The following is a 26,375-nucleotide window of genomic DNA, read 5'->3' as shown; positions in this document are numbered from 1 at the left end:
ACCAAAAGATTTTCTTGGTTAGGTAGATTACATTTTGCTTGTTTAACCCTCATGTTTCTAAAATTTAGATGATTACGTCTTTTAATCTCTTAGGCTAGAATTTAACTCATTCCCTCATTTGTTCCCACTCTAAGCAAAAGAGAGCCTTTGCTTGCCAGGGAATTTAGTTTGTTTTTCATGTTTAGCAGACAAGGTAATTATATATATATGAGGAGCTGACTTGCCACATTTAGATCAAGACCTGTCTTCTGAGTGCACACTTTTACGGCAGGGGAGGAGCAGCACCTATGAGTATCACTGTAGATTGCATTATCACGGTGTCTTTGGGGAGGAGAACATTCCTACAGTCAGCATATTGATAACTTACTGTGATACTAGATATTCTGTTGAGGTCAAGTAGGTAGAGATGATTTGTGACAGCTTGCTTTAACACTTGTTCTACATAGGGATTAGTTTTTATAAAGGGAAATAAATGAATTGAAATTTTATAAAATTTCCTTTTTATGTTGTTACCATTATGTTTTGAAGAAGGAGAGGTTTAGAAGTAGTAACTTTGTTTTGATTGTAATAGAATACCATCAGATTTAAAATTTAGGACATAGCTATACTTTAAAAAAAAATCTTTAAATGGAAAAAGATGTCCCAGAATATGGAAAAATGAAGTAAATTGGTTAAAACTATTACTTATTTTATAGAATCTTTTCCATTATATATTCATTTCTTTTGTTTTTTATTTATTGTGAATTATATTTTTCCTTTTAAAGTGTTTTTCATTTTGGGGAGTAGATGTGTAAGGGAGTGGTGAATGTACTTAATTTTTCTGAACATGAACTGATTCTCTGGATATTTTCAGTAGTGTGTGTTTTTCAGATATAGGGCTCCAAAGAATGGGCATATGTGCAGGTGTCATTTTCTTTTCTCACACTGTAAATGCTAACTGTATGAGGAAGAGAGGAATCTAGATAAGAAATATGCAGTGATAGTAACCAATTTATTCTTAAAAGACTAATAACTTTACTTGATTTTTAGGAAAGAATATTTGTCATTTGACAGTGATAAATTGTCACACTTGATTCTGGTAAGAATTACTTTTCTTTATGGTTCTTTGAAGTTTGACTAGGTTTAACCTACCAGTTATGGTATCTGGCCTTTGACTCTTGTGTTTAATAGGTTTAAAGGAGATTTAAATGCAAATACTCTTACCAGTTGTTTTACAATCAAGCAGCAACTTGATTTGCCACTTTTGGTTTGTTTTTGCTTTTGTTTTCTAATTTGCCACTTTTGATTGCAAGAACAGTTTCCTCAGTTTGGGATCCAAACTTTGTCTTGAATGGTGGGACTGGGACAGTTGCCTATGTAGGCACGGTAAACTCATGAGGACCACGCAAGAACATAAGCTGGTTGTTTTTAAATAGGGCATGGAAAGCTTCTTGTTTGTGAAATGTATTCTTTATTTTAAAATACAGGATTCTAGTAGCAAGATATGTGATTTGAATGCCAACACTGAATCAGAAGTGCCAGGAAGTCAAAGTGTTGGTGTTCAAGGGGAAGCAGCATGTGTCCAAATTCCACATTTAGATCTGAAGAATGTTTCTGATGGTGATAAATGGGAAGGTAATTTTACCCACACACATTATTTTCCTGATAATGTTATTTGTAACTGAAATTACCCAAGGCAGTAATGAGATTACTGCCCTTTTCTGAGCAACCTTATTCGTTTTTATTTGATTCATGTAAGAGTGAGTGACTATTTTTACTCAAATGCGCTAATGAAATTATGGGGCAGTTATCTCATTTGAATTAATTCTTATCCATTAGCTCTGAGGATGGATGTTAAAATATAAAGAAAATAAAATCAAGGGTAGGCTGTTGTTAATTGTTAAACCAAATCAGGTGCTATCTCCCAGTTTTTGAAAGTCCAGTATGCTAGGGTTTAGGGATCTCACCACTTTAAATAGAGAGCCTAGAATACAGCTACCTTTTCTTTATAATCATCAGAAATACATTTAAAAAGAAATTATCTTCAGAGGTATTTGTAAGCAAATATTGTACTATGTCCCTGTATCTCTGTTAGGTTTTGAAGGTATGGGAGCAGGGTCCTAACAAGTTTTACAAAGGAGAGTAATTTTAATTTTAACTTAAAAGGCAAAACCACATGAGTTAAAACTCACAGATGTGTATTTAAGACCTTCATTTCATTGTATGTAAGTTTTTTTTTTTAATCAAAAGGAGCAAAAACTATAAATAAATACCAAACTTCAGTGAATGATCAGCATGCAGAAGGGTTTATGGAGGAGTATATGAATATCTACTGTTTACTTTGAAATCCATGAAGAAAACAAGATGGTTAATGGAATGGAAATGTTATGAAGCAAGTATAGTGAAATGTTAGTAGTAGAATCTAGGGGATTGGTATATGGATGTCCTTTGTAAAATTCTCTAAAAACTTTGCTGTGTATTTGTAAACTTTGAAGTAAAATGTTGCAGTTGAGAAGTAGAAATAAGAAGCATATTTGGATCCAGGGGGGCTTCTGGATCATATCCTGTCCTATGTAAAGAGATAAGGAGATCACTCAGAAATCTTAAAGTTACATATTTGTTCACTTGAATGAAGATCCCTTCGTAATCTCACCTTTGGCAAGTTAGCCAATGACATATGAGGAATTGCAATGCCAATATCATGTGCTCCTTTTGCCACCTCAAGTCTGCACACCTGATCACAGTTGGAGCATTTTTATTTATTTTTAAGGTATAGCCAATATTTTAAAAGCCCCAGCCAAGTCATTCTGCCAATCTTTACTGCTGTCTTTCAATCCCTACTCCTCCTCCCTTTTTGGTCTAGATGTTTGGCATGCCCAGCGGTGTATTATGTGTCATAACTTAGACTAAATCAGGAAGTTATCTTCCATTTACTTTGTTCTGGGTTATTCAGGATGTTTGGGATTTATGAAGATGCTCCCCCAGGGTTAGGGATATATTAGCATTCTGGTGGCAATGAAGATCAAATGTCCCTTTAAGTTACTCATCCTGGCGTAGTTACTGAGAAGGAGTGGTGGTCATCAGAGCATCCTTTGAGCTGAAAGTTAGGAAAGGAGTCTCTGAAAGATGAAGCTGGGCTTCTGACAGAGTATTTAATGCTGTTGCTTTTTGGAGGATGCAGATAAATAGCCCTTTATAGTCCTTGGCCTGAGGGTCCTGATCTTAAGTTTTAAGCATAGAAGACCATTTGTTTTCCATTGTCTGAGGAGATAGGACATTCTCTGTCCAGCTTCAGCTTTCTGAGGGCTTCCCTAAAGAGAGCCTGATGCTAGGCTCTCTTTTGTTGCCTTGTTGGAATCCACTGACTCTTTACAAATTGTTGTGGTAGGGAAGGGAAGGTCACTATGTACTCCTGATCCCTGATTTTCAGTGTCTGAGCTGCCCTGGCTCAACAGCTGTGACAAGTCCACATAGACCTCCTCCTGGCTTTTCCAGGAATACGGGTCAGTGACTTGCAGAGAGCCAACAGCAGTCGACACCTGAGTGAACTTCTCAGCCATGAACTCTGCATGTGCTTGGGAGAGTGGCTGTTAGCAGACCATTGTTGCTCCTTCCACTTGTGCCCACAATACAGAGACTGATTTTCCATAACTGGGAGTTTAGGATATTCTAAAATAATAGTCTTCCTCAAGAAACCAAATTACTTTAGATCTGCATACCTTGGAAAAAGAGATGTACCCCATTTGAAATGACTCTTAACAGAGAAGTAGGGTGACTTCAAATGGAGGACCATCTCATTCTTCCTAAGTATATGGGTCTTGGGTTTTTGTATTGTTCCAAGGGTAGTCAGCAAAATGCAGTTAGTGAATGGGTAGCACATGTCTGCCACCAGTATGCATTTGTAGCCATCCAAAGGTCTTGGTTTTTAATGTAAGTGGACATCTTCAGATTCTTACCTGCTGGCTCTTGTATGAGATAACAGTAGAATCTTTTTGCAGAGCAAACTAAGGGAAATATTTTTCTGTCAAATTGTTTATACTGAAAAGCTTCCACGGTACCTGATTAAGTTTCCATTTCTTCAGTTTTATGTTTGAGTTTTAATAGAACAGCACTACTTTAATTTTTTTGCCTTGCTTGCTGAAATGGAAATGTATGTTTGTGTTTGTTTTTAAAGTTTGGTTAGTAGTAATTTCTTTGAATAAAGTTTTTGAGCAGAATGCCTAACAGGTTTTAGGGAAATGTTTTTGGTATCTTTGGCTTTGTGTTAGTTATGTGTATGGTTTGTTCTGACTGTGCTGTGTGTTCACTTTAGTATTTTTTGCCATTTTTTCCATTTTATTAGCGTCATGCCCTATCACTTTTCCCCTCATTGATTTCAAAACAATGCATCTGCAGAGAGATGGGGAGGGTAAGTATGGTTCACCATAGTTTAGCTTTTTTGCCTTTTTATGGTTCACTTTGTTTGCCTTTTTATTAGCCCTTCTCCTGCTGTCCCCAAATATTAGGAAAACTGTTCTGGGTTAAAAATGATACCCAGAAAATACTGTTTTTTGTTAGTTCCCTCTTTTTCTTAAAACAGGAGATTTCTCATAAAATGTTTATTACCAGTTACTTATTTTCTGGGAAGCAGGTACAAGGGTTGCTTTGAAAATCACTTTATTGCTGGGTTTATTACGGGATTGCACGCTATGTACCCAATTTTTAGTTATCAGATAGATCTGGGCTTTAAAAAACGAAGTTGATTATGTTCTTATTATCCTGAAAAAATGTAATGCTTTAAATTGCTAATGCATAAAGTTAAACTAAATTAGTAGCAGTTCATAGGTATTGTGCAAAAAAAAAAAAGTCATTCTTGCTTTTTGACACTGTCAAGCCAATTTTTGCATCCTAAAATATTTAACTCATTTTTGCTATTAAAAGCCATAGCATCAAAATTTACACTATAGTCATATATTAAGTTAATGTGTAGATGGAAAAGTCCCTATCCCCTCCCCAAATCAAGGGGGATACTTGAAGATAATTATGTATTTGGAGTATATTTGTGGGTTGTGTGTTTATCTGTATGTGTTCTGTATGTAATAAGCCTTATTTGTGCAGAGACATCAGATACCTCAATATGGCTTCATATGAGAACTTATAGGATAACTCCAATAAAATAAATGTACTTAAGAAGGAGTACTGCTGTTAAATTTTGTGTTGTTAATACTTTTGGGTTTAATTATTAAAATATGTATTATACACAGAAATCCTGTAGCAGAAAATAACCACCTCTGTTTAATGTTAGAGTCCTGGTATTGTCAGGTGAATTAGCTGCTTGTTTATAAATCTAACAATTCTTTTGTTGGAGTCCAAGAGCCATTTGCGAGTATTCTGAATAGCATGGGGAATAGCTTCCACTTCTTAACATAGTCACTTGACAGTGAGGGACAATTTATTCATCTGGCAGCATTTGGCTCAGTTAAATTCCCAATTAAGGACTGTTAAATGTTTACTGTTTCTAAATGAAGACTTTTCCCTACTGGAAAAATAGCATTTAGTATAATTTTGAAGAGCTTGACAGTGTCCCTTCTTGCTTTGTGACTGGGTTCAGAAATTTAAAGTGTAACTCCTTATGTGAAATTAGGACTGAAGTAAAAAGTGAAGCTCAGACAACTTTAAACAATAGTAGGCTGTATGAAGATCCTAGGAGCCCATAAATATTATATTATATGAACCACTACAGAATGATATGGTTTAAAGAACATATAGCTGATACTGTGTGACTTTTTTTCATACAGAACCAAGAGACCCATGGTACTATTCTTTATGTTTGTTTTCCAGAGCCATTTCCTGCTTTTAAGTCTTGGCAGGAAGACTCTGAGTCTGGAGAAGCTCAGCTGTCTCCACAAGCTGGAAGAATGAATCATCACCCCCTGGAAGAAGACTGTCCTCCAGTGTTATCACATCGGAGTTTAGATTTTGGGCAAAGCCAGCGTTTCCTACATGATCCAGAAATGTTGGATTCCTCATCTAAAGCACTTTCTTTTGCTAGGTAAGTGATGTTTATGTTTTTATGGGCAGTGAATCCTATCACATACCCAGGTCCTTTGAGAGATTTTAATCCTCTAGGCCTATAGTTGAAAGCTTTCTTCCCAATTTCATGAAGCATGCTTTTGTGGTTTATTATTTTGAGTGCCCCCAAATTGAGTTCTTTGAGCGTCTATTAAGGTTTGCTCTCTAATAGACATCTTTCCGTGATGTATTTATTTATTCATTCATGACTGAAATTGATCCTGAAAGTTAAAACGTTTCCTTTGCAGTTTGGACACCAAAAGAGCTCTAAGCTGCTTGGTGTCTTTGTGTTTTATCTGCATTTGCCCAAGCGCCTTTTGAATAATTCCAGATTGTTTTCATTGCTACTGTGTTAGCTTTTTGTGGTCTCTAGCGTAGTTCAAGTTTCTTTCTACCATTTGTCCTTCAGTGTTAGGGGTTTAATTGCACTTAAAAAATTTACTTCTTGATAATAGTGTGATGTTTTATCAGGGTAATAGGAGAGATGGTGTTGATAACTTGAAAATTTAACTACAGTGTTCACCTCTTGTTTTAATTCAGGATTCGAAGATCATCCTTTAGTTCAAAAGATGAAAAAAGAGAGGACAGAACACCATATCAATTAGTCAAGAAACTTCAGAAAAAAATCAGACAATTTGAGGAACAATTTGAAAGGGAAAGAAATGGCAAGGTGAGTTTGTAACACTGCCCATTGTAAAGTAGATCTGTTGGAACTTAGAGGACATTCTCCCATCTCTTACCTGGGAGAGAGAACTAATCTAAGACGTCCAGAAAAATAGCGCTTATATAGATCTGAGATTATATAGTTCCTTGTCACCCCACTCCAGTACTCTTGCCTGGAAAATCCCATGGATGGAGGAGCCTGGTGGGCTGCAGTCCATGGGGTCTCGAGGAGTTGGACATGACTGAGCGACGTCACTTTCACTTTTCACTTTCCTGCATTGGAGAAGGAAATGGCAACCCACTCCAGTATTCTTGCCTGGAGAATCCCAGGGACAGCGGAGCCTGGTGGGCTGCCGTCTATGGGGTTGCACAGAGACTAAAGCGACTTAGCAGCAGCAGCAGCAGCAGCAGCAGCAGCCGCCGCCTTCTGATTCCGGACTAGTATTCTTGCCATTGTACCACTGAATTTTTGTATTTCTGTTGGAAAAGAGCTTGTTGAATTTTAAGGCAAATACTTTACATTGACAAATTATATTAATGCTATTTCTGCTCCCTCAAAAACCACAGGTAGCCAGGGGAGGTGGGCATGAAGGGGTGAGATATTTAATCGTTAGAACATGTGAAGTAGGTAAAGTCTTATACTTGAAGTCAGAAGACGTTTAGTTAGATCTGCTTTCTGCCAGTTGCTAGACCCTCCTCTGAGAGAGCTTTACTTAATATCTTGCCCTGTCTACTTAAAGTAAGATAAATGAAGATTGAGTGAACTCTCTGCTGTGAACACTGTCAAATACTATTTGAGCAGAAATTAAAATAACCTTTGGGACTTCCTGGCGGTCCAGTGGTTAAGACTCCACACTTCCATGTAAGGAGGTGAGGGTTCCATTCCTGGTGAGGGGACTAAGATCCTGTATGCCACACTGCATGCTGCAAAAAAAACTCAAAAAAACACCCCAACAATAACAACAACAAAAAACCCCACATTGCATACCCACAAAGATTTTAATGATTGTTTCTTATATTTTTTTTAGGATCTCATTTATTAATTTTACTGAGGTATTAACATATTTCTTAAAAACATTATCTTTATGAAGAAACAGTGTCAGTCTATGAGTAGATTTATAGTCGTAGAGTTGTTGTAGGTTGGATTATCTGGGAAGCATGCTGCGACAGAGATATCAGTGCATGCCATTTCCAAGGGAGTGTTTAGGGAGAATTGCAGCTGTAAGGAGTAAGGCAGCATGGTTGAGAGGGGAATGTAGACCTGGGATATAGTTGCATTCATGGCCTCAGCCTGATTCCACAGTGTTTCCAACTAGGATGGCTGAATTAATATGATTCAGGATTGACTGAATTAAGATGAAGAAGTCAGGCCTTTTTAATCCTATATAACCAGTCATGGATATGAGCTGCTCTGGAGGAGGGGTTTGTAACCTTGGGCCAGGCAGCTCATGTGGGCAAAGGCAATTCCTAGAGAGGGACTTAGCACAGACAGGGGTTGATGAGTGCATAATCTGTGATTCTGTTTTTCTAATTTTTCAGCCCTCCTACAGTGATATAGCAGCCAATCCAAAGGTATTAAAATGGATGACAGAGCTCACCAAACTGCGAAAGCAAATTAAAGGTATAAAATGGGCATTTTTCAATATAATTGCATTTAAAAATATTCTTTATAATAATATCTGAGCATTATAGTTATAATTTTTGATAACTTTAAATCTTGAACACTGGCAAAATAAAAGTTCTCTTATTTTTTTATTAGTTATAATCAAAATTTAAATACTATATTGTATTCTTCCAAATGTCTTTCCTCTTCTTTGATTAATAATAGTCTTTTGATGGGTGCTCTAGATGGTATTGTATTGTGAAGTTTGTATGAGTATTTCAAATATTAAGCAGTTTTGAGTTTGGGTAGGTATTAAGAATTTTTGATGGGTATTTCATCTAAGATTGAGAATATCTAATCATCAATCATTTATACTACAAAGACTAAATTATAAGTTGTGTTGAATCAAAAACTGGGTCTTGTGTTACTGGGTGTCAGCCCAGTATAGCAGTTGCTAAGATACATTTACTTTGTGGGTATTTAGTGAATAAGCTTTTTAATGATTGTTAATACTTAAAGAATTATCTGTACCAAGTGTGGATGTATAAGATGGAGTATCACATTTGGTTTACTCATTTGAATTTATAAAACAAAAATTTTAATGTCTGTAAGTACCAAGTACTTGAAGACATCTGAGGTTGTAGTGGTGAACAAGACTGAGTCCCTGTTGTCATTTGAGTTTATTTACATTCTTATGGTTAATTAAGTTCTCCTACCTATTTAGAATTTTCCTTTACAATTCTGTAAAAAATTTTCTCATTTAACACCAGTTTCCAACCATAAATGAAAATCACTACTTTTAATGTATTACTAATGAGTGTTATTAAATTATTAGCCTCCTAATTTCCCAGTTTTCTTTCACTCTTACTGTCCTACAGTAAGTGCATTCTCTGCATCCAGAATTATTTTTTATTAAAAAACTATGTACTGTCTTATTTATAGCTCTTCAGTGAGCTTCCTTTTCCACTTAGAACAAAGTTCAAACCCTTTGCTGGCTTTCAAGGCTTTTTATACTCTGCCCTTTCCCCCCATTTTATCACTTTTCCTTATTTTCTGTTTTTTAAAATATGTCATGGTTTAAGAACATTGGCTTGGCTGTTGCCTCAACTGAGCAGAAATGTTCTTCCCCTAAATCTTCTATACTAGGTTAGTCCCTTTTTATTCCATGTTCAGCTAGGATGTCACCATCTCAGAAAGGCCTTCTTTATCAGTTCCATCCAAAGGAGTTGCTCTTTCAAAAAGCATGTCTCTTTAACATTGTGACATCATTCTGTTTTATCTTCTTTATAGCACTTAGCACTCACTGAAATTATTTTATGAATCTAATTACTTAGTTTTTATTTTTTACTTCCTGAGTATATGACAACAGAGACCATGTCTGTTTGTTTACTGCTGTTACACTCATCAGAGCATCTTACTCTAGTAGGCATTGTATGAATATTGGTTGAAAGAAAAATCATACAGTTCTCCTGGTATATATATAATTTAAATATTTCATGTGATCTTGAAATACCTGAGCCTGTGTGTTGTCGATGTATACTTTCCTCTTGTATGTCTTGCATCTCTTTTGATTTAGTTGAATTTTAGCTAAAATCAGTGGTACTGATTTATCCTCTTGATTTTAAAATGTAGATGCAAAACACAAAACTTCTGATGGAGAATTTGTACCTCAGACACGTCCACGTAGTAACACTCTTCCAAAAAGCTTTGGCTCTTCTCTAGACCATGAAGATGAAGAGAATGAAGATGACTCCAAGGTCATTCACAAGGAGAAGAAGCCATCTAAGGAAGCAACACTTGAACTTATTCTGAAAAGACTCAAAGAAAAACGTGTCGAGAGGTGTCTTCCAGAAGATATCAAAGTAATCTTGAGCTGTGGTTTTTGCCCAGGCTAGCCTTTAGAATCACTGAAATAAAATAATTGAGATAGAGGCATAATGATGTCTAGGTAATCTGCTGCCCTGAGTCAACAAGTTTGCAGTTAAGAAAAATGTTTTTATCAGCACAACATAAGTGCCTGAGTTACAATAATAAAACTAAAAAAACTTGAATGTGATCTGTTCACTTATATTGGAATCAGTTAGCAAGATGAGTGTGTTTGATATACCTGAGTTTGAATCTTGGTCTTGTATCTTAGTAGTTGCATGTATTAAACTCTTAGCTTATTATGCCAGTTTCTGACTGTGCATTCTTCCAGTGAATCCCTTCAGTAGCCATGTGACTGTGATTATGTCCATTAAAATGACACAGTATACAAAACGCATTGCCTAGGGCAGTCCTGGTCAAGGCACTTGGCACCCAAGATCATTTATCAGATGAAGTTTGCTGAAAGAGTGCAGAGGTAGATTGCTTGAGGTGAACTTTTAGTGATGAATCTTGATGTGCACCCCTCTTGACAACAGAGTACACCTCATGGTCTCAATATTAGAGTCTTTCTCCCTTCAAACAGAGCTGGCTTAGAAATTCTAGTAGCTGCCCTCCCCAGTTTTTCTTGGTTTTGCTTTTATGTTATACCAACCTCCTCTCCTCCCCACTCCCTTTCCTATAAATGATTTTGATTGGAGAAGGAAATGGCAACCCACTCCAGTGTTTTTGCCTGGAGAATCCCAGGGACAAGGGAGCCTGGTGGGCTGCTGTCTGTGGGGTTGCACAGAGTTGGACACAACTGAAGCGACTTAGCAGTAGCAGCAGGAGCTTTATTCAGATTCATTCTCCTAGGTTTAAGATTTAAACTTGAGGTTGTAATCAGTGTTTTACAAAGTTTACGCTACTGAATGTACTTAATATAAAATTCTTGTTATAGAAAGTACGTATCCTCTGAATTTTTTCTTTTTACCTCTTATTTTCATTCTGGTGGTAAACAGGGTCGATTTAACCACTCCTGGTAGTAACTGGAAGGCTTTCCTGGTGGCTCAGTGATAAAAAAATCTGCCTGCAATGCAGGAGATGTGGGTTCGATTCCCGGGTCGGGAAGATCTGTGGAGGAGGACTTGGCAACCCACTCCAGTATTCTTGCCTGGAAAATCCCATGGACAGAGGAGCCTGGTGGGCTACAGTCCATGGGTCACAAGAGAGTCAGACATGGCTTAGCGGCTAAACAACAACAGAGAGTAACTGGAGAGTTTGTTTGATTTAAAGTATAGTCTGTGGAACATTGGTTCATTGGTATGTTAAAGGTCATGCTGTCAAACAGAGGGAGAAGGGGTTATGGACAGATAAATTTGGGGCTCCTGCCTACTACCATTGGAGTACTAAAAAATGTCAGAAGAGTATCTTATTTTCAGTATTAAAAAAATGCCTGGTGAAGGGGAGCAGAAATCATAGTGTAGAAGTCTAGGGTCACAAATCGATATTGTTGAGCTCTTTTCAGGAGCTTTCCACTATACTAGTACCAAATTTTCTTAATAGTTTAGGAGAAATACCAAGTTATAAGATCTATACTTGTGTATGCATGCATTTTGAATATGTGCTCACACACAACAAAATTATAATGCTAATAAAAGATTATGTGCAAAATTAAGATAATAGGCATTTATTTTGTTTATTGTATGCTGAGAAGGCACTGTGTAAATGCCTTTACAATGTATTAACTTGTTTAGTCCTCATTGGAATTCTGTGAGGTAGGTGAAAGTGAGAGAGGTGAAAGTGAAAGTCGCTCAGTCGTGTCCGACTCTTGGAGACCCCATGGGCTATACAGTCCATGGAATTCTCCAGGCCAGAATACTGGAGTGGATAGCCTTTCCCTTTTCCAGGGTATATTCCCAACCCAGGGATTGAACCCAGGTCTCCCACATTGCAGGCAGTTTCTTTATCAGCTAAGCCACATGGGAAGCCCTATGAGATAGGTGATGTTATCCCCATTTACAGATTAGGATATTGAACGAAAAGAAGGTAACTAACCCAAGGTCACTAAGCTCTTGTGTTCATAACTTATTCAGATAAAATATAAATCAAACCACCAGAGGGAATTGGTACCTAGTTACTAGAAGACCAGATTCTCTAGGAGACTGAAAAACGTTGCCTACAAATCCATAAGGAAAAGATGTGTTCTTATTAACCTAAGGGCTGATCCTTTCAACCAAATTACTTACATTGCTGAAGGGAATGATGTGGCTAATGGGAGGGTTTTTATTTTTTTAATTCTAGAAAATGACAAAAGATCATTTGGTAGAAGAGAAAACTTCTCTCCAGAAAAGTCTTCTTTATTATGAAAGTCAACATGGAAGGCCGGTAATGTTTCTCTTGATGAAAAGATTTGATTTCCTGTCTTAAAAGAACATGAATCACTTTTGTGGCCCACATCTTCGAGCTGTTTCATAGAGCATTGTTTCCTACATTTGGATGATTACCTGCCTATTTAAAATAACTTTTTAAAAATTGGAGGGAAAGTCATATTGCCTAATATTTTAGAAATTTTAGATTTCAGATAACTAGGTGATTTCCGTTTTTCTTGCTTCAGGTGACCAGGGAAGAAAGGCATATTGTTAAACCTCTCTATGATAGATACAGACTTGTAAAACAGATGCTGACAAGAGCTAGCATCACTCCTGTCCTTGTAAGTAAAACATGCGAGTATTTATCTAGTTCATTTTACCAAGACCCACTCTTTCCAAAAAAGTCCATACAGTAGTATATTGGAGAAATACACAGCCAAGATAACAAGGATTGTGTATGTAAGGTGAGGTTACTGTTTTTAAAATAACAGGAAATTAATAAGTGCCTACTACTATCTCCCAGGCACTCTTACAAGCATTTTAATCTATGATTATGTTATTAAGTCCTGACAAGTTAAGTTACAACAGATAGAGGATGGTAACCTCATTTCACAGGTGATGAAATTGAGACTCAGGAGTGATGTGCCCAAGGTCATCTACTTATGGAATTAAAAACTCAATATTTCAGACCCTTGCCTAATTTCTTTCCATTTAAATTCAAGTCTTTGAAAATACATCACTCTTGTGATGGCCATCAGTTCCCTTAACTGCAGAATAATATAAACCTATTTGTTCATCTTTTTAAATGAAAAAGTCTATTAAAATAATACGTATTCATATATGTGTGCATTTTTTTTAAAAGAAAATTCTTAATAACTTAGTGCATATTGAGTGCTATCTCCAAGTTAACCATTAGATGGTAGGGCTCTAGCTGTGTCTCAGGCTCAAATAGAAGACAGCATGTAGCCCATTCTGCATCAGTGAATTCATTCTTCGGAGCTTATAGTTTATGTAAACTTGCTGGCCATTTTTATGTTGATGGCCTCTTGAATAGCGGTTCCCTTTAGGCTTTTATATTTAACCCTTACAGAAACATTCTTTTTTAAACTGGCCATTTTTTTAGTTGGCTGTCACTCAACAGAACTTTATTTAGATATAAGCAGTTTTCTTTGAACAGTGAATCATGTATAGTGTATACTCTTTTTCACACATAGCTAGTTTATTTAATACTGGTTTTATCTTTTGATTACAAAGTGTTTCTGTGTGTCTCTGATGTTTTCATAATTCCCTAATAGTATAAGTAGTCTTTGAATTTATTTATGAAAATCACCTTAGAATTCCACAGGTTTGTCTTTAAAAACTGAGTCTATAGGAAGCATTTCTAGATCTTAATGGACTCCTAAATTTGACTATCATAAAGAGAAATTTGGAGTCTAAAAGTTAAGCCAAGAGAATAGGAGAGAATCGTTTTCCAACAAATGGTGCTGGCAGTTCCTCAAAAGTTTAAACATTTAGTTACTGTATAACATAGCAGTTCTCTTCCTTGGATATACCCAGGAGAATTGAAAACATTTGTCCACATAAAAATTGGTAGGCATGTCTTAAAAGTAGCATTATTCATAATAGCTAAAGTGTAAAAAACTGTCTAGATGTGCAGCCAACTGATAGATAAACATGATGAGGTATGTCTGTATGGTGGAATATTATTTGCTATGCAAAGGGATGAAGTACTGGTACACACTATAACATGGATAAATCTTGAAAAACACTTAGGTTAAGTGAAAAAAGCTGGACACAAAGGCCACTTAGTATATGATTCCGTTTGTATGAAATATCTAGAATAGACCAGCCCACTGAGACAGAAAATAGATTGTTGTTTGCCATGGGCTAGGGAGAGAGGGCTAATGAATACAGTTTCCTTTTAAGGTGATGAAATGTTCTAGAAACAGATAGTGGTGATGGTTGCACAACTTTGTGAATATACCAAACACCACTAAATGTATACTGTAAAAGAGTGAATTTTATGGTATATGAATTACATCTTAATGAACTGTTATTTTTTTAAAAAGAAATATAAAGGGGTCCTCAGACCAAGAAAATTGACCACTTTGTTAAAAAGAAAAAATGTTCCCAATTAAATTATCAGTGACACTTCTTTAGTTAGAATTTTAAAAGCATTTATTGAATGAGCTCTTTAGAATTACCTAGACATAAATTATCATTTATCACTCTTATGCATGCATAACAAGTAAAAAGCAAAAATATAGTTAGAAATTCCTACAAACTTTTAAAGCATATGGTTAGGATTTTGAAAATAAAGTTTAAGATCTGTTAAAATAAAGTTTAAGATCTGTTATACTTTATCTGTAATAGCAAAGTGGATCTTCCTTGAATAATAAAAATGTGACCCATTTGTATGTTTATTGTCACAGGGATCTCCATCCACCAAGCGAAGAGGTCAGATGTTACAGCCGATCATAGAGGGAGAAACTGCACATTTTTTTGAGGAAATCAAGGTAGTCCTTAAGAGAAATAATTCTGTGATCTTTTTCCTAAAGGAAAAGTTGAAACCATGGCATATTTGATTCTCTGTTTGCATATATATATTTAGGAAGAAGAAGAAGATGGTGTTTGTCTGTCCTCTGAGTTAAATGATATCTTGAAAACTGCTGTACAGACACAGTCATCATTGGAAAACTCAGAATCTGATGTTGAAGAAAATCAGGAAAAACTGGCTCTAGATCTCCGATTGTCAAGTACTCGAGCAGCTTCTATGTATGTATCCTGGTTTGTGATTTTAGTCTATTTATGTAAGAAATACTCAAAAATTTAGATGCAAAGAAATTTCAGTGTTAAATAATTGAATACTTGGAGAGAATGAATGCAGTGCTCAAGAAATAAAATGATTTTAGAAAGTGTGCTTTACAAAATGTGTTGTCATTCACATTTTCTGAATTGAAAATTAGTGTGTGATAAAAATTAAAAGAAACTAAAGTCCTGCATTTGCTGTATGACAAAGTGCTGGAACCAGCTGAGAGTTATCTGTTCATTTATGCTCTGTCAGCTTCTTTACCTGATGCGGCCTTGGATTCTAATTCTTAGCCCTGGCATTACTTTAGGATCGTGTGGGAAGTTGTTTTGTGTTTGTTTTAAGTACTTATGCTGAGCCCTACAAGCAGCTATTCTGATTTAATTGTTCTAAGGTGAATCTTAGACATTGGTTATTCCAGAAGCCCACCAGCTGAGTTGATTTTGCAACCAGGGTTAGAAACACTGTTAAGAACATGGTGAATTTAAAGTACCCTTTCAGATGTTTTCTTCCTGTTTGAATTTTAGGCCGGAATTGCTGGAACAACTTTGGAAAGCCAGAGCTGAAAAAAAGAAACTACGTAAAACATTACGGGACTTTGAAGAAGCATTTTATCAACAAAATGGAAGGTTTGTTTGAGCATCACAAAATTTAATCCTCTTTCTTCTTAAGTCACATGTCCTGCCCATATGTTGAAATAAATAGATAAGAATAGAAATAAATTGTGCATATAAGGATGCTAGCATTGAAAATAAAAGTAAAAAACCTTCCTTTATTCCTTGCGGCCCTGCTGTTAATGGCAGAAAAAGCTAGAGCTGGAATAAACAACATCTGACAAAATAAATCAGTATTGTCCTAGAGAGGTGTGGTTGAGTGGCAGTTATTTTAGGTTTCTTAATTCAGTATCCACCCTTTTGGATGGAGAAGGCAATGGCACCCCACTCCAGTACTCTTGCCTGGAAAATCCCATGGACGGAGGAGCCTGGTGGGCTGCAGTCCATGGGGTCCCTAAGAGTTGGACACGACTGAGCGACTTCCCTTTCACTTTTCACTTTCATGCATTGGAGAAGGAAATGGCAACCCACTCCAGTACTCTTGCCTGGAGAATCCCAGGGACGGGGGAGCCTGGTGGCCTTTCATCTATGGGGTCGCATAGAGTCAGACACGACTGAAGCGACTTAGCAGCTTACCCTTTTGGAAGTGTTTGTGAATGAGATCTCCTTTTAGAAAGGGTCCCAAATGTGTGTGTTGTTCTCAGTTAGTTTGGATTCTTCTATGGAGACCATGGCTGCTTAGGTTGTGTGTTGTCTCTTTCTAGGACACATACTTCCAAGGTGTGTATTACTGTGGCAGTCTTGTGGCTCCTGTAATACAGTATGGCCAGTGCCTTTATCTAACTGGGTAATGCACAGTTGACCCAGTGGGACTTTTTTAAAAGTAAGGGAAATACATTCTAATTCAGATTATGGCCAGAAGTGACAATTAATTTATCTCAGGGCTCAGAAGAGACAATTTATCTCAGGGCTCAGAAGAGTTTTTCCATGTTACCAGATGATCTTACCAAGCCATTAACTCTATAGTAGTTCTCCCGCATCAGTTTTATGTCTGTTTCAGTTACACCATGATTAACTGTGGTCCAGAAATATTAAATGGAATGTTCTAGAAATGAACAATTCGTAAAGTGTAAATCATGTACTGTTTTGAGTAGTGTGATGAAATCTTGTGCTGGCCCACCCAAGACGTGAATCATCCTTTTGATCAGCATATCCTGCCCCTTAGTCACTCAGTATCCATTTCGTTTATCAGATTAGCCATCACAGTATCTCAGTTCTTGTATTCAATTAATCCTTATTTAACTTAATGTGTCCTAAAGCACAAGAGTAGATGTGTTAGCAATTCGGATATGCCAAAGAGAAGCCATAGAGTACTTCAAGTGAAAAGAGGGAAAGAAAAGTGAAAAGAGGGGTGAAGATACGGAAAGAAAAAGAAAATTCTTAACTCAATCAGTCAAGGAGAAAAAAAAAATCATATGCTGAGGTTGCTAAGAACTATAGTAAGAACATCTATCCATGAAATTGTGAAGAAGGAAAAATAAATTTGTACTAATTTTGCTATCATACCTCAGACTGTAAAAGTTATGGCCCAATGCATGATAAATGTTTAGTTATTAATAATATGAAAAAGGCATTAAATTTGTACAATAAGATGTTTGAGAGAGACCACATTCGCATAACTTTTATTAGAGTGTATTGTTATAGTTATTCTGTTTTATTATTAGTTATTGTTAATCTCTTACTGTGTCTTAATTTATAAATTAAAATATATTATAGGTATGAATGTAAAGTATATATAGGATTTGGTTTCAGGCATCCACGGGGGCCTTGGAATGTATCCCCATGAATAAGAGGAAACTACCATATTAGAGAGTCTTCTTTGTAGGGTGGCATATATGGTTAAAAAAAAATCTCAAGTGCATTTTCCAAGTGCTTTCTAATTCTTTGTCTTATTGGGAAAAAAACCTTTGCTTATAATTAGTATAATTCAATGTTTTACCTGATTATTAAACTGAATTGCATTGGATCCCTAATATAAAGTGAGAAAGACGACTTTTTTGCTACCAGTAAGATGTTTTACATCTTAATTCACTGAAGCCAGAAACGACTCACTGTAATTCTCTAGAACTTATAATACACTTACAGACCTGACAGAGTCTAGCAGTGCATGTCTTATTAAAATATTTGATTATGTTATAACCTCCAATTATCATTGATACTGATAATATCCATTAATGTATCAACACATTATATCCAAACACATTAATGGATATTATCAGTATCAATGATCAGAATTCGAAGTGTTTTAGGACTATTCTGTTGGGTTGAAGGGAAATAGTCCAATAATCTTTTCTTCTTGCAGAGCAGTTTTTTATTTGAGCTTATATTGGGTAATATTCTGCCTCACATTATGACAGCTTGTGGGATTTTATTTTCCAGATGATCTCTAAGTTTTATTTTCTCCCCTAGGAATGCCCAGAAAGAGGATCGTGTTCCAGTGCTTGAGGAGTACAGGGAGTACAAGAAAATTAAAGCCAAGCTTAGGCTTCTTGAAGTTCTTATCAGCAAACAAGATTCTTCAAAATCCATATAAAATATGGTCCTTGAAAACATCATAAAATCAGTTGTATTCCCTGAAGCTATCATCGTGTGTACTTGGCTGGTTCTTAAGTTCATTCTGTCAGGCACTCAAGAGAGTTTCATTTTATACTTGCTGGTGGTGCCACTAGAGAAATGATGGGAGGGTAAGTAGACCTTATCTAGGGAGTGCGATGTTCCATATTAACCACAGACTGTCCTCTCTACCTTTAGCAAACATCCACTTTTCTTCATTGTTTTGTACTGCAGATACATCGTGTTATTAAAAGACTAATATTTTATCTTTTCAACTTTAAGAACTTTGAAGATAGAAGCTTTTTGTTATTACCAACTTTATTATTTTGTTTCTCATTACTCAAGAAAATTGAGAGGAAAATCTTCACATTGAATTCTTCTTCGGTTGCCTTTTTCTTACAGAATGACTGAAAATTTGAAAGAAAAGCCTATAAATGTGCACATATGCAACTGTGTTCTATGTTTTCTTAAAAAACCAAAATCAACTGAAATTTCAAGTCCTACAATGGAACATATTTCTGTTAAATGCCCAAAGTGACGCTTTCTCATCCATAGTATGTTAGCAAAATTTTGCAGTTCAGTGGTCACACAGCTCCTGGATGAAGATAACAATGGCTAGACCAAAAAGTGACCTTGTTTATTAGTGTAGTGAAAATACACACCACACATCACACACAGAACTGAATTATATCACATGCTGCCTTTGGGACTTAAGTTACTCTTTGTTTCCTCAGTTGCAGTTTATCAGTTGGTGATGATGTGATTTGTCTGGATTAGATCCTTCATTTTTTTCCCCCTACCCACCTCCAGATAATGTGAGAAAATAGCCTTGTCAGCATGTAGGAACTGATGGTGCTCAGATTTGTGTGTTCAATCAAATGGGCTTAAATTGGCAAAAGAATCATTATGCCTGAAGTGACTCTCTTCTTAACAAGGGCTATACCACTGCATTTTTTCTTGTACCTTTGTGGGGAGGGTTGCATCTTTTTTTTTTTTAATTAGCAAAATCCATAAAGAAAACATCCTCTAAAGGGATTTGCTCAGTCACATGCTGTTTAAAGCACCTGGCTATGTGATTATTGTGGTATGCCCCTTGTCATACACTCTAAGCATATCTTTTTTTCTTTGGGTTTGCATGGCTTTTCTTCAGGTTCTTTCCTGATATAATTCTCTAATTAATTTCACAGAACAGTGACTTTATTTGTGCTAACAATGTAATAGTCATTAACAGCATATTCTGATCAGGCTTGATCTAAGTGTTAATTTTTTTCCTGGTGCTTTTTTGGATTGATGTGTGTCTCACTTTGTGCCCATGTTTTGCATGCAATGACTCATGCATGGTTTTCTTAACTAGCTAATATTCATAATTTGTTTCATACAAACACAGACTTTTGCAACATCCTTTAATAAGGTGAGGGAAGCATGAACCTCAGACTCCTGGCACTATTACATAGCACATGAAGTAGCTTGATAATAAGTAGCATTTCTAGTACTTCACATTTCACCTGTGTGTGCAATGCCTTTTTTGGGGGGAGGGAATGTTCCTTGGTAGTGAACACGTTGGGGAATAAAGCACTAAATCCAGCCCTTTTCATGTGGTTTCCTTTTGATACAGCTTGGTTATTCATAATGTACACCTAGAATCGTGAAATTGAAAATACCAAAAGATGTTATCACTTTGATTTTGAATTCATCATGCAGTGTGCATTTAGTTAATGTCTTTTAGTCTCCACACAGGAGTATATCCAAACATCTTATTTAATGTGCACTGTGTATTGTTTTATATGAATGTTTTATTTTATATACCACATGCAAAAATGTCCATATGCACTATTTAAATGTTTTAAATAATATATTCCTTCTTTATAATGCTAAATCTATATTAGTACCATATTTTTATAAGTCATTGGCCTGACTGGTTTCATTTTAGAATTAACAGCTGCTTCATGATGTTGGTTATTCACTGTTAGTGTTTGGCTGTGAGTAGAATAGATAAAAAGTAGCATAGCAGCACGCATGCTATGTGACAGTACTGTGTGTCATAGTTCAGCAGTAAGTGGTAGAATTAGGCGGTTTGTGATAATTTTACTTTGGTACAAGTAAAAACTGTATATCTATATACAAATAATATATAGATATATATGACTGTAAGTATCATTGCATTGCTGTGTCTGGCACCTCATTGTATAGACTTTTGTAATAAAAGAACTTTAATGTTCTAAGTCTCTGTAAATGTTTTTTGTTTTTTTCACTAGATGTTAAAAAAGAAAAAAATAGAAACCTCAGGTATTCCCTTGCCTTAATGTTCTTAGGCTCTGTTTGAATGACCCCAACCAGAAACCATGTGGAGAGACTGCAGGGTTACTAAACCACGTGACTGACTATAGCTCTAGGGAGTGGTAAGACAAAGAAGAGCCATGTTGTTGATTCTCTTTGGAAATCTAGGGAGAAGATGCAGAGAGAATAGTCTTCATTTCTTGTTGCAGTCAGTTATCTTATTAAGAAAATTTGAAATACAGTGTTTAAGAGAAGAGCTTGGTTTGAGGAAGGTGAGTATATTTAATTCCTTGGAGTTTCACAGTCCAGGGACTATTGAGCACAACGTGGGAGTCTATGGTCAAACAATGTTGCTTAGGTTAAGAGAACATGTGGCTCTTCTAGGAGGGCTTAGGTAACCTCTATTAGAAAAGTTTCCTTGCAGTTTCCCAATGCCAGCCATTCACAATTTCCCAACCATCCAAACAGTGCTTTTGCAGCACCGTTATTTATACTTTCCAAACATAACTTGCATTTTTATAACCCTAAAGCTCCTGCTTTGCTCTTTTCTTTTTCAAGGATATTTTGCTTTATAAAGTAATTGAGGAAGCACTTTTGAGAAATTTCAAATGTGTTACTTTAGACTGTCTAGATGAATTTGTCATTTGAAGATATTAGTGAAATTTCTGTAGGTGGTTGGGATGTTTGTTCTGCACTTTGCCTTTTTCCAGGAGACTTCCAGCTAGGAAGAATGGAGGTGAGATTATTTTACCTGGGGTCTTATATATTGGTTTTCTAGGATTCTAAACGTTTATTGGCCCATGAAGTTAGAACATGGTGTGTGATGAGAATACCAGCAGTTCTTATACTCTGTGTAACACTGTGAAAAGTGTCTTTACTTACTAAACCATTTACTTAGAGACCTGCCCCAAGAACTAAAAGCAATATTATTTTATACTTTGCATTTTCATCCCTAGAATTTAATAATAAATCTCATTATAAAAGTCTTTACCTGTACCTGTGTGTATGTATTGTGGAGGCATATTGTAATGTGCATAGATTGTATATTGTGTCCCATTCCTAGAAATAATTTGATGATTATCATTGACCCTGATGATAGTTTGATGGTGGCTGGTTTTGTGCTTTTAAAATGTACCCGAAATGGGGACAAATTTAGGAACTAACTCAGTTCAGGAATAAATTGTTAGAAATGCGCCATGATTGTACCACAGATTCTCACCTCCACTTTTTTTCAGTATTGTAGAGCTGAAACCTTCCTCATCACTCGGTTTAGTTTTAAACTGACATAGTGTAATTCTTTCTCCAGCTCCACAGCATATAAAAAGAGGCTAGAGGATAATTTAGAAGGAGATAGAGAATGAGTCAGTAACATTTTTGTACCTAAGGAGACAGTAGGTTATTAGTGCCTATTGTGAAATACTTTGGGAGGATAATATTTTAAGGTCCCAAAACATGCCTAGTATGGTCAGTTACAGATCTAATATTCTAAAGCTGTGTGGAGCACAGTATTTGCTATGCATGTCAAGTATAAATGGCATTTCCTGTTATTTAGATATGTTAAGGACAAAAGCAATTGGTCTTCCTCTCACCTTCCATTTAAATAAATGGAGTCTTATGCTTTCTATGTTACTTTAAAATTGGGTAAAACTGGGGGAAAATGTGGCATCTTAATAGAATAAGATTCTGGGTTCAGGAAAATTATGGGATGTCCCCAGTCCTCATATCGTGATATTCCATAGTACCCTGGTTAGAACAAATGCTTACTCTCGGAATTCTTGTTGAGTGACAGTCTGGTAGTCATCTTGAATTTCTGTAGAATAATACTTTTTCTCAAGCCTCTCTTTCCATTTTTTCATCTGCTCTGCACTTTGAATCTCCTGTAAAGTTAGAGGAAAAGCATGTGCTGCAACCTTTATATTTTTCTCTATTTCAGGCCTATGGCACATAAGCATCACAGGGTTGAGAATCTTAAACTTTACTCTCCAGGGCTGTGATTTCTGAGCTGCTCTGGCTTTTTGCTCTGCCTGGTTTTGAGGTTTATGCATAAGCAGAGTCACCAAGAGAACTTGGTGTTAAAACTGGTTAGCAGGGTTAGGGTTTTTAAAATTATGAATATTGGCTTATTCCCATTCCACTTCCTGGTGAAATATACATCCTTCAAATCCTTCAAAAAACCCATCTCAACCATCAGTTTTCTATGAAGCTTTCCTTGACATTCATAGATAAATAATACATTTCCTCATAGAGCAGCAACTAGGTGGGGGCATTTGCACAGGCTCCTAGGTTCTAGTCACTCCACCTCTTCCCTGTAGGTGATAACTGCTTAGAATTGTTTGTGGATTAATTGGGCGTTCCACAGTGGTTCTTGCAGTTCTTTCATGCTCAGAAATGAATTCTGTGATGTAACCCCTCTTTTTGAACTACGTAACATGTTTCTGTTTTTCGGACTGGACCCTAACTGATGACTGGTTGGTAACTGAGAAGGTCTAAAGAAACAGACCCTTGTAGATTGTGTACCTCCACCAAGGGACACAGTTGACTTGAGTTTTAGATCACCACCTGGCTATTTGGGATTCCTCAGGCTATTTGGGATTCCTCAGGCTACTGAATGAGCAGGCAAAGAAGTCACTGAGGTGACTCATCCCAGTTACCAAGGAGAAATTGGTGTTGCTACAAAATGAGCTGAGAGGGCTGTGTTTGGAAGCCAGGGAATTCTTTGAGCAGTGCCTCTTAATACTTCCATGTCTAAAAATAAACTCGTTTAGTTTATACATTGAGTTCTTAAGGAATTGTGATCCAAGTTGAAAAGATCTTAATGTCATCCAGAGGTGGCCACAGTTACTCTTGGTACTTTGCTTCTCCCCTTCTGGGGAAAAAATAAGAGTGCTTTCATTTGTATATAGGATAGTTCCATCTTATTAGATGGAAACTAGAAATATTGTCATTTTATGGAAGTTCAAGTGTGTACTAAATTGCCAAAGGGGTGAATTGGGCTGACCATTCATCTAATATCTCTCAACTGAAAATTTGCCCTCTTATACTCTTACATATGCTCTTTTATATGCTTTGATGCTGGGTCTCATGCTTTGCAAACCTCATTCCCCAGACTCTCTTGCTACCAGATTTATTAGGTTCTGCCTTATTGGATGATGGCAGGGAGAAGGTTCTTGTTTTCTATCAGCATTGCTTCTGCACGTGATAGTATAGTTATCTCCAGCAGTGTTTGGCTCCAGGCTGCAATGGTCCAGCTTCTTTTGGCTTCCCCAGAATTAGATTCATCACACTCCCTAAGAAGTATCAGGAGCAGTAGAGGTGGGGTGGAGGTGACCCCAGAGGCCTGAACAACAGCTCCAGGCCCCTTCTTAAGTGTCTTAGGTTCTGATAAACCCACCTTTTGTAACCTTAGCCCTGGGAGTGGTAGTATCCTTCTACAGTTACTATTTGTGAGTTGCTTCAGTGTTTTTTACTGTTTCTGTCTTCCAGTACCTGTGTAACCAATTCTCTGTAATTTTCTCTGTTTGAAATACATAGTATCATTTCCATTTTCCTGACTAGGTCCTCACTCATACATGCAGTATGTCATTTGGTAAGGTGTTTTTTGTTTTTAAGGAATGTTTTCAATTTTTCCTTATCTTGGTTTTTAAATGTTTAAAAATTAATCCCTGGGCATTTTTATTTTGTTGCTCTTATAGATTCTTCTATTATTTAATGAACTGATTGATGTTTGCATATATGACATGACGACTGTATTTATGTAAATTATTTTTTCCTACTACTTAATGTTTTTGTCATAATTTTTCAGTTCATTGTATACCTGAAAAAGAGAATCATATCTCAAATAGAGGTAGTTTTTACTTTTTCCTTTTCAACTCTTGTACTCCTCGTGTAATTCTCCTGCTTAATTCTTCTGACTGATCCTTCTAATACATCTTTGTCTTGTCCTTGACATGTCCAGTGTTTCCCTGTTAGGTAAGGTGCTAGCTTTGGGGTGAGGTAAATTTGTTTTTATCATGTCAAGTAAGAGTCCGTTGATTCCTGTTTTGTTTTCCCGCTCAAAATTGATGTTGAATCTTATCAAATACCCAGCATCTATGGAAAATAATAATGTGATTTTCCTGTTTTGATTTATAAATAGAATGAATTATGTTACTTAGTTGATTATATAGTTTTAAATCATCTTTACATTCTTAGAATAAATCCTATCTGAGTCATATGGTATTCTGTTGGATCCTGTTTGCTAATACTTATCTAGGATTTTTGCTTTATGATATATGTGATATTTTCTTTTTCTGTTTTGTTTTTTGAAGAATACAACCTTTACCAGTTCTTAGAATCACTATATAGTTGCTTTATAAAAATAGTTTAGAAGTTTTCAGTTTTCTCTTCACTCTGGAACAAATCAAATAACTTGAAATTATTTATTCCTTAAAAATTTGGTAAAATTCCCTTGTGAAACCATCTGGGCCTGAATTACTTTATTTATTTATTTATTATTAAATTTTATTTTATTTTTAAACTTTACAGTATTGTATTAGTTTTGCCAAATATCGAAATGAATCCGCCACAGGTATATGTGTGTTACTTTAGAAGTAGTTCTTTGATGACTTTATTTCTTCTATAGAATGGATTTAAAAGTCTCTTTTGGGCTCAGTTTTGATAAATTTTCAATTTATTGAGGTTTTCTCTATGGCCCAAAGTATCTATTTTCATGAGTGGATTTTTGAAAAACCAGGTATATCTTCTGAGAGTACACAGGTTAATACATAACTGTACAATCACTTTATTCATCACATACATATCTTTAAGTCCTTTCATTTTTTTTTTCTTGATCTATTCTCTACTTTTAGTGCATTCTTAAGTGTTTTCCATTTTCTTAAGTCTAGTAGTCTTTATGGAAGTTGATGCCATATTATTTGGTGCATAGATAATCATGACTATTAAAGTTGATCTTAGCCTTATAAAGTGCCCTTTGTCTCATTTAGAACTTTTGGTTTAGAATTCTACCTTGACTTATATTATGTTGTATCTGCTGATAATTTTGCTTGCCTTTTTACCTTGGCTCATGCTTTTATACTTAACTATTCTAAGTCACTTTGTTTTAGGTATATATTTTAGGCTATAACATAGAATTAGGTGTTGCTCTGTGATTCAATCTGAAAACATTTTCTTTTAAAGTAAATTAAGCTTATTTGTCTTTACTGATACATCAGATATATCTGGTCACAGTTATATTGTTTTAAGGTATATTTAAAATCTTACCATGTGATATATCTTCAGTTTTGGTACTGCTTCCTTTTAGGAATGTATGTATTTTTGTTTTTGTGGTCATGTATCTTTTCATACATCCTAGGTCATCCCTCTCTTGTTTTGGTTCCCTCCACAAGAACCAAAGAAGTTCAACAAAAATTGGGTTGTAATTTCTTCCTCTTCATTTCTTTCCTCTCTACTTCCCAGATATATTTAATCATATTACCATATTTTGTTGTATCTAAGAGATGGAGTCTATCATAAAACCCATTACACCATTCTATGTGCTGTTTAGGAAAAATATTGCCACCAGCTAAAATATGGCACGTTATCAATTATAAGGTACATCTTAATTTCAAAGATAT

The 26,375-nt window shown here is 35.9% G+C and overlaps 2 protein-coding genes across 8 annotated transcripts in view; one reads left to right on the top strand and one right to left on the bottom strand.

Annotated features, from left to right (window-relative positions):
* The window catches only part of FAM13B (family with sequence similarity 13 member B), a 77,374-nt gene extending 56,897 nt beyond the window's left edge, over window positions 1-20,477 (top strand). For 2 of the 5 annotated variants that reach the window (XM_070374387.1, XM_070374385.1), the window contains 13 exons: window positions 1,030-1,078; window positions 1,467-1,614; window positions 4,322-4,387; window positions 5,800-6,010; window positions 6,571-6,700; window positions 8,233-8,314; window positions 9,929-10,158; window positions 12,443-12,526; window positions 12,756-12,851; window positions 14,943-15,026; window positions 15,122-15,285; window positions 15,847-15,948; window positions 18,343-20,477. In XM_070374387.1, the coding sequence (XP_070230488.1) occupies window positions 1,030-1,078; window positions 1,467-1,614; window positions 4,322-4,387; window positions 5,800-6,010; window positions 6,571-6,700; window positions 8,233-8,314; window positions 9,929-10,158; window positions 12,443-12,526; window positions 12,756-12,851; window positions 14,943-15,026; window positions 15,122-15,285; window positions 15,847-15,948; window positions 18,343-18,466 (1,570 nt within the window). In that variant the 3' untranslated portion in view covers window positions 18,467-20,477. The remainder of the gene's footprint in view (window positions 1-1,029; window positions 1,079-1,466; window positions 1,615-4,321; window positions 4,388-5,799; window positions 6,011-6,570; window positions 6,701-8,232; window positions 8,315-9,928; window positions 10,159-12,442; window positions 12,527-12,755; window positions 12,852-14,942; window positions 15,027-15,121; window positions 15,286-15,846; window positions 15,949-18,342) is intronic. The other 3 variants (XM_005891697.3, XM_070374386.1, XM_070374388.1) reach the window with 2 other exon arrangements.
* A 1,364-nt stretch (window positions 20,478-21,841) lies between these two features.
* Window positions 21,842-26,375, bottom strand: part of PKD2L2 (polycystin 2 like 2, transient receptor potential cation channel) — a 41,863-nt gene continuing 37,329 nt past the window's right edge. For all 3 annotated transcript variants that reach the window (XM_070374391.1, XM_070374390.1, XM_070374392.1), the window contains 2 exons: window positions 22,528-22,640; window positions 21,842-22,091 (listed from right to left, as the gene is read on the bottom strand). In XM_070374391.1, coding sequence (XP_070230492.1) covers window positions 21,995-22,091; window positions 22,528-22,640 — 210 coding nt within the window. In that variant the 3' untranslated portion in view covers window positions 21,842-21,994. The remainder of the gene's footprint in view (window positions 22,092-22,527; window positions 22,641-26,375) is intronic.

This window comes from Bos mutus, chromosome 7, assembly GCF_027580195.1.
Source record: "Bos mutus isolate GX-2022 chromosome 7, NWIPB_WYAK_1.1, whole genome shotgun sequence".
Classification (NCBI taxonomy): domain Eukaryota; kingdom Metazoa; phylum Chordata; class Mammalia; order Artiodactyla; family Bovidae; genus Bos; species Bos mutus.
The sequence above is the reverse complement of the archived record's forward strand: the minus strand, read 5'-3'. Positions and strand labels throughout refer to the sequence as shown.